Source organism: Paramisgurnus dabryanus, chromosome 4 (assembly GCF_030506205.2).
Source record: "Paramisgurnus dabryanus chromosome 4, PD_genome_1.1, whole genome shotgun sequence".
Classification (NCBI taxonomy): Eukaryota; Metazoa; Chordata; class Actinopteri; order Cypriniformes; family Cobitidae; genus Paramisgurnus; species Paramisgurnus dabryanus.
Window position 1 is genome coordinate 23,129,116 of NC_133340.1, and position 8,815 is coordinate 23,137,930.

An 8,815-nucleotide genomic window follows, 5' to 3' on the forward strand; every position below is an offset into this window, starting at 1 on the left:
ATGGTGTTACTACAGGTAAAACCAAAAACCATGGTTTTGCCAATAGTAATCAATATACCAAAAACACATGGTTACTACACTTTTACCACAAAAAATTTTTATTTTTGTAATGGTTCTGACAGTTTAAGGTTAGAGTCCTCTACACCTTCCTGAGACAGTCAGGTCAGGTCAAATTCCTGTTATAAGCCTGACTTTGCTTAAATTTGTGTTCTCAATCCTGTCGGGATGGCATGTAGTACAACATTATATACACTTTAGTAATTGGATGACTGCTTGTATAATACATATCTCCTTGGAACATGTGTAATGAATGATTGAAGTGTTGAGTGTCTTTTCTCTCCAGTACAGCAGGAGGCGCTAGTGATGGCGAAGTGAAGCTTTCTTGAAGCAGTGAAGCTTTCAACCCAATTGTATCGGAAAAAGGTTCATTTCTCGAAGCTTTTCAAATCAGAGCTCAATGAGGACCTCTGCTGGTGAAAGTGCTGTTTCACAACATGTTCCACAACCAAACAACGTATTAATTTAAATATAAAAGGAAAACTTAATGGATTGACAAATGAAGGATAGATTCATAAATAAATGTTACAATATATTAAATACATGACCAAAGCATGTTCCATTTCATGCGAATGGTACTCCAAACAAAAATAACAAATTAAGGATAGAACTTGTCTCAAAAGTATAAAGTGTGAACCAATTAAAAATTATGTCATGGTTTTAAGTGGTGCAGAAAAGTCTTTTTACTACTATATATATATCTCATAAACTCACTAGTAATCGATTCCGTGTAATATACTCCAATACAACCCATGAGGGCGCGCCGCGCATTGCACAATTCTAAACCTTTGAATCAGATAACGAGGCAGTCACGTGGGTGTGTGTGAAACGAAGCTTCGGACGTCATTGGTCACGTGATTTTGCCAGAACGAATCAAGCTTCGATACAAAGCTTCAATGAAAATCGGTTCGTTTTTTTGACACCGCTTCGGAGCTTCGGTGTCACTGGTAACATCACTAGGAGGCGCTCTGCAGCTCTTTAGTCCGCCGATAAACCCACTAAAGAAAGAAAGAGCTCGCGTGTGATGTTGTGTTTGTGTATCCTCAGTGTTTTTCTCTCTTGAGTGTTTTATTGAGTGTAAACGGAGTCTTGTCTCTGTGTATTTTAGTGTTGATGATGAGATGGATGTGATGTGCTGTAAATCAGGAACTGATCAGGGCTTACAGGATGAGGAATCTACTGATCAAACCTCCACAGAGTCTCTGGATTCTGTCTGTAACGCTGGAGATGGGCAGCAGATCCTGCAGACCAAACTCAAGATGTGTTCAGTCAAACTGCAGGACTGCTCGAACTTCATGATGGACATCAAAACTGAACATACAGCAGATGAATATGAAGACCAACATAATGATGGTCATGATTTAATTCTCTCAGGTATGTCTCCTCAATTATAGTTGTATTTTTATTCATGTCATTGTTTTATAAAAGGTCGTTTTAAGTCACAAACCAAAAGACAAAAAGAGGGTCAAAAATCTTTTTTGTTTTGTTTTTCATCACTAACAAGACGTCAAATGGTTGCAATAAAGCCGGTTCTATTAACGCTACAGCGAGGTACACGTGAATGTAAAACAGTAGACTGAGCGATTGTCACGCGCATCTCGTCAGTGCCGGTTCCTTCATTAGCAGTAAATCGCCATCAGATGCTTTCAGATGGAACGGCATTTACTACACAGAGCCATAGTTCACTGTAGTGATGGGCAGTCCGGCTCTTTCCATTGATTCGGCTCTTTCGGCTCAAGCTCCGGCTCTACATTTTAGTGATGGCAGTCCGGCTCTTTTCATAGATTCGGCTCTTCTGGCTCGGCTCCCTTAGAAGAGCCGGCTCCCCTGCATGCGTCTGAAGATTCGGCTCTGCTCGTTCGCGACAAAGAATCAGCTCTTAGAGCCGGCGTTCGCGAACGACCCATCACTAGTTCACTGATAAGCGGGGAAATATTGCATTTATAATCGCGGATGAATCACATGTGATTAATCGTGCAGCCCTAGATGAGAGTTTTAAACGCACACAGACAGAAGGTAATATACATGATGAATACTACAGAAATCATACTAATGAAAGATCAAAATTGAAGGTGATAAGAGAAGTAAGAATGTGTGGAAAATTAACTATTCAATTTAATTTGATTTAGGGGAGACCGGGGCTGGTTGTCTCACAGGTTGGTTGTCACACTGCTTATTCCAGACATACTACATGGCACTGTGGTACAATTTTGATATCAATTTGTTAGCCTTTAATAGCTTACTCATTTGCACTTGACATTTTGCTGAGCAGACACAAAACATTGAGGTTAGGAGACAATTTTTTATTTTTATGGGTCATAGTAAATTTTAATGTTGGTGTTGTTTTTGTGTTGAGATCTTGTAGGATATTAGTCATTCAAAAACAAAACACTCATTAAAAAGCTAAAAGTAGTAGCTTTATTTTGAATCATCTTTTAGCGATCAAGTTAAAGCCGTGTGGCAGCTAGCTTATCATGTTTGTCAAGAAGTCAGTTGGGAATGGTTGTCACATTTGAGTATTGGACATGTAGACCTTTTAAGACTGTTGGTCTGTTTGTTTGTTTGTTTTTGTTTGCTGTTAAAATAAAATAAATAAAAAGGTTTTAACACTAAAAATTATTTCATTTTATTTCTCAACACAGTAGACAATAGGCTTTATGCCCAGCTGCACTACTTCCTGAACTTCAGCCAGCTTCTTGTTTCTTGTCTGCCATTATTGGACAAACGGATTAATCCAGGTGTGCCTGACCTCAGTAATCCCAACAACAATAATCAGACACACCTGGATTAATCAGTTTGTCCAATAATGGCAGACAGGAAACAAGGAGCTGGCTGAAGTTCATAGTGCAGCTGGGCATAAAGCCTATTCAAGTAACTGATCACCCACTTTAATCCCATTGTTTAAACATAAGGGGCATTTATAACAACTATCATAGGGGTGGATTCATATTAAAACTTATTTCCCGTTTCTATCTTAAAAAACTAAAACGTTACACATTATCTTTTCAGATCCCAATTTATCACTGAAATCCTATTGAACCACTATAGGGACAACCAACCCCATACCCTGTGACAACCAACCCCGTGATGGGGTTGGTTGTCACATTGTGTCAGAGTGGCTGAATCCCAAACCGCCTACTTCCATACTATATAGTATGTAAAAAGCGCTACTTTGCGTACTATATAGTATGGAAGTAGGTGGTTTGGGATTCAGCCAGTGTCTTTGATGGTTAATTACTTCCTGTTACAATACATTCGAAAAGTAAAACGTATACACATTTAAAGCCAAGACTCCAAAGTTTCATTTCATGTAGGAATTACTGCTGAAAGATTTTTTGAAGATGAGCAATTCATGCATGAATAAAAATTGTGACAACCAACCCCGGTCTCCCCTATATAGCGCTTTTCACAATTGTTAATTGTTTCAAAGCAGCTTTACATGAGTAGATGTAGGGGAAAACTCAGAAAATCAATAGATAATATAAGAAGTAGAATACAGCGGCTAAGAAAAAAACTTATAAGCGAGCGTAGTAATAATGTAACAGTATACAGTAAAGTGCTAAGTTAAAGCGTAACTAAACCCCTGGTCAGAGCCTGACTCCACCCACTGCAGTATTTGAAAAATGCAAGAAAAGTGGGCAGATCCCAACGGAGAAAGAGGGGATGAACTAAGTGTGTGGTGAGATCGTAACAAGGGCGTGATGAGCTTGAACCTGCTTACGTCACGAGTTCTTTTTTGGACCCAACATCCAATAGAAAAATTAAACTGCAGTAGCCACCGTTCAACCTGAAGAGGGCAGCACTTAGACGTTTTTACACCATATATTGAAGTATTGAAACACTTTATATCCAAATGTCAAAAAACTTACTAAAATCAATGAACAGCACTAATAAAACCCCATTCTTACAGATCATTAACTAAAAAAGTTGGTTTAGGATTTAGTTACTCTTGAAGCCAAAGTTGGCTGACTCTCCCGGGGATGAAAAACCCCCTAGGAGAAAACCCAGAGGGAAAAACTCGAAGGACAAAAACCCTTGGGATTAATATATATTTATATATAAACACGGTAGGGATAGGAAGCGTGTAAGCGGATTAAACTGGTTCAGCCGGTGGTCGTACCATAGTAAAATGTAGTATTGTTAAATGTATATAAAGTAATGAAAATATTAAATGTGTTTCTATTAGTGAATTTGATTACTTAAAGGCAAATATAACTTTTCTTTCTGGTTCTTGAATCTGATTGGGTAAGAGCCTTTTCTAGCCATGTAATATTCAAGTAAAATCACAGTAACCGCTTCGCTGTTTGTATCATTCTGACACCTCCTGTTTATAGGTCATTAAAATTAGTTGAGCCATACGCTCAAATATCTCTGACTGGAGAGGATGGTCATTGGACAGATGGACACACACACACACACACACACACACACACACACACACACACACACACACACACACACACACACACACAAACACAACCACTGGCACAAACGCTGTTTTCAAACACTTCACGTGTGTCTATCAGTTCCCTAGCTCAAAATCAGTCTGTCAGTCCCTTTAAATAACAATTTTTCTGCACTAAACAGTGACTTTTGCATTGATATTTTCTTGTAGAATAACAATTTAATGACAACTCATCCAATCTCATCCTCGTCGCCAATTGTTATGGTCTTTTCCAGTCCCATCTGGGGTGCCAATTGTTGTGGTTTTCTTTTTGGGTTCTTTAAGAATAAAATACTAAAGCAGTAAGTTTCATTTTCAAAAGATAGACTTTTATTATCCGGACAAAACAAGCAGAATCCATCCTGGTGAACCATCTCTGAACCAACTGAGGTCCTGAGAAGATCCTGCAAGATCAGATTGCCTCTCTCTGTACTATGGCTTTTATATATAGGGTTGGCTACCCACAAACTCCATGTAAGCTCAATACAATAAGTTTATTAGCCATTAGCCTGGGGGCTGCTCATTATATTAAGACCCTCTGTGACCCTTGACATTTAAACTATGCGGTAGACCTTTACAATGTATGCCAACACATGATTGCAATGCATATTGGTAATAGAACAACCCGAGTACATAATGGTAAACTAACTTATACACATAACCGGTTATATTCATATAGATTATACTTGATTTCTTATAAATCCTTCTTCATGACATCCGATGGTTATTCCCAGATTTAATGCATCACGGTCAGATTGTGAAAGATGTACAACTACAAAATTGTGGATTACTCACTGCATTGAATTTAATATTATAAAACGGGCAGTTCTGGTTCTTCATTCTGATTGGTTTAAACAAGTTCTAAGCCGTGATAAAATACACCGGTAACCTCACGGTTCAGACCACATTACATAAGTATCACTGCGCCACTGTTACTGCGTACTGATTTATGAAAATAAACACCACAGTCTTTAATCATATTTTTAATTTGTCTACAATTGCACAATTAATGGCGATATCCAGATAAATGTCCATAAATATTGTTGAGTCATCTCGCCGATAAAGAGAAAACGTTGTCTGAGGAGTTTATAACTCAAGTTCATACGTCCGCTATATCCACTGGGTGGCGAATCGCGATCTTATCCAACTTAAACACTGACGCATTCACTCAACAACACTGAAAACAGCGTGTTTTCATCAGGCTCTGAATCTGATCTCTTACAAAAGTTCTTCACAAAAATTGAATTAGCTTTTAGGTAAAAAATTTGAGAGGTGATAAGAGAACAAATGAAGGTAAGATGAAACGGTTGTTGTTGTTGTTGTTGCTTGAAAGTAGATGGTCTGTTCTTTCATTTTATATTTTATGTTTATTTAAAGAAGAAAATTTTTCTGTAAGGCATTACACTAAAACTGGGTGGCAACTTAAAAAAAAATTGCTTCCAAGCATATTTGATCATCACTTCAACAGTTGCACAATATAAATGGTAATGGATAAATTAGATGAATGGTGATTTATAAAATAAACACCACAGTCTTAAATCATATTTTCATTGTGTCTTTGCCTGTGTTGGTTGGGAACTGCGCTCTGTTTCAGTCACACTTGATTCTGAGGAACTACTTTGTACTCCGCTTCGCATCGTGCCTAACAACGCCCCTTAGCTGTTATAAAATGCACTGGTAACCCACTACTTCTTGGGGTTTATTGCTTTATTTTGTCGTTCATGACTTATGTTTTTAGCTGTTTATGTTACCATAATTTTTTTTTTCTTCTTTTGATGTGCAATGACCCAGGACTGACAGCTGTCATCTGTCTCTGTGTGAATATAGGAAAAGATACAGAATCTCAATTCATCTTTCTACGGCCCTATAAAATCTGTTTTATTTTTTCCCAAATTCCGTTAAAATTTTCCCAAATTCTGTTTTCTCCGTTTTAATTTTTGCAAATTCCGTTTTAATTTTTGGCAATATTTTTTTTACACTTTACTGTTATTTTAGTCATAAAAAGAGTGTGCCTTTAATGTTAATGATTAAAATGTAAATGATTTGGGGGGAAAACGGGATAACACGATTACTTAATGACTGTAAAACATGCATTTACACACGCGCGTGCACACGCACACAACTCAATTCAATTGTTTAGTGTTGTTGCAGAAGGCTACAACAAGGTGTCAAAGCAGTGGTGCCTTCAGAAGTGCCTTAAACACATCGGTCCAGCGGAACGCAATCCATATATTATACACAATCACTTGAAATGCATATAACTTTACAAACATACACAGAATAGTGATCTGACTTAGGACAGCATGAGCAGGCAGCTCTTTGCACGTGCGAGCAACGCAGCGCCATGATGCAGATGATTATATTTTAAATGCGAGGGATAGTTAGTTTGCCTCAGCTCGCTTGAAATGCATAAAACTGGACAAATACATGAGGATTTGTGTTCGGACTTCAGACAGATGCGAGAGTGCGTGCACGGGAGAGAGGTGCAGTGAGACAGATGTGGATGAGAGAACTTACAAAATAACAGTTCTCCGGTCACATAAAAGTCATGTGGGAACTGCTTAGCATCGAATTTCTAAATTTTTCGCTGACGAAAGCAGAGTCATGGAGAGCCACTTCGGTTTCAGTGTTTTGGAGGGGGTCTGAAACGACGGGAGGGGGTGTGTCGCCCAGATTTACTTCCCCTGGTCTGCATTTCCCCCAGACATACGTTTGTCTCCCACAAAAAAATTTTTTTATTAAATATGTAAAATTCCGCGTTAACACTAGATTCCGTGTTAATTTTACAATTCCGCGATTCCGTGATCGTGGAAATTATAGGGCCCTATCTTTCTTTGTGTAAATAAAAGTGCATTTCATTGTTTTATGTTTCTTTCAGATGTGAAGAATAAATTATGTTTGGATAAAGAAATAACGTCCTCGACTCTTTCCTGCATCACCGGTGGAGAGACATTGAGCTCACAGCGACATTTACAGAGAAAACACACAGAACAGAAACTCTGCACCAGATCTAAGATCAGCTTTTCTGCCTTACAAGAGAAGAAACTTCATTCAGAAGAGCACAGAGAGAAGAAGAAGAAGAAGTTTCACTGTGAGCAGTGTGGGGAGGATTTTGGGTCCTTATCTCATCTGAGATTTCACATGAGGGGACACAATGCTAAAAAACCTTTCTACTGCACTGAATGTGGCCATTACTTCAGAACCAAAAACAGTCTTGATTCTCATAAGAGAATACACACAGGAGAAAAACCATACAAGTGTCCTCACTGTGAGAAGAGATTTAGCCAAATAACTAATTTGAGGACATGTGTTTACACACACCAATGACAGTCCATATCAGTGCAGTGAATGTGGAAAAACCTTTAGGGATTCAAGTCAATTAAAATCACACCAAACACTACACACTAAAGAGAAACCCTTTCAATGTTTACACTGTGATAAACGTTTCAATCGTAAAACTACTCTTACAGCCCATCAGAGACTTCACACTGGAGAGAAACCTCATTACTGTCATGTCTGTGGGAAGAGTTTCAGTCACCGTGGAAATTTATTGTCACACCAGAGAATTCATACTGGAGAGAAACCTTACAAATGTGCTCAGTGTGAGAAGACGTTTGCTTATTCATCTCACTTTAAAGCCCATCAAAAACTTCATACTGAAGATAACCCTTATCACTGTGATGTTTGTGGAAAGAGTTTCAGTCGACATGACAATTTAGTGAGACACCAGATAAATCATACAGGTGAAAAACCTTACAAATGCTCTCAGTGTGAGAAGACGTTTGCTCAATCAGGTAACTTAAAAGTCCATGAGAGACTTCATACAGGAGAGAAACCTTACGTCTGCTTGATCTGTGAGAAGAAATTCACTCATGCCAAAAGTCTTCAAAATCATCAGAAGGAACATACTGATGAACAAATACACTGAAATCATCATAGCATCTCAAAGTCCAGACTGACTGTGTATAGGTCCTATTCTGCATGAATGTTCAACATTATAACATGCTATGAAAACAATAGCTTTTATTATTAATGATTTTTACATTGACCACATGTTCCCTTTCAATACAGTTCACTTCGCATTGTGTCAGTAGCTGACGCTATGGGGGGAAACTCCTGTTTACTCCGCGATTGAAGCCTTTTGGTTAACGTCTGTAAAAAATTACAGACAAATGGCGTTTGAGTCAGCGAAAGGAGTGGGGTTTATGCCCTTTTATAAGTCCACGTTTCCCTCTCGCTGTGCTGCAGGCTCATGTCACAGCCTTTAGAGGCACCCCTTCCTGTGCTCCCCCGCCTAAAAAGCAGTGGAGCCGT

General features: G+C 38.5%; 1 protein-coding gene across 1 annotated transcript; it reads left to right on the forward strand.

Annotated features, from left to right (window-relative positions):
* Positions 1 to 857: 857 nt before the first annotated feature.
* On the forward strand, positions 858 to 8,594 carry LOC135785733 (uncharacterized). The gene is made up of 2 exons (XM_073814340.1): positions 858 to 1,431; positions 7,380 to 8,594. The coding sequence occupies exons 1-2, from the start codon at positions 1,179 to 1,181 to the stop codon at positions 7,826 to 7,828; spliced, it is 702 nt and encodes a 233-aa protein (XP_073670441.1). The 5' UTR covers positions 858 to 1,178; the 3' UTR covers positions 7,829 to 8,594.
* Positions 8,595 to 8,815: the final 221 nt, after the last annotated feature.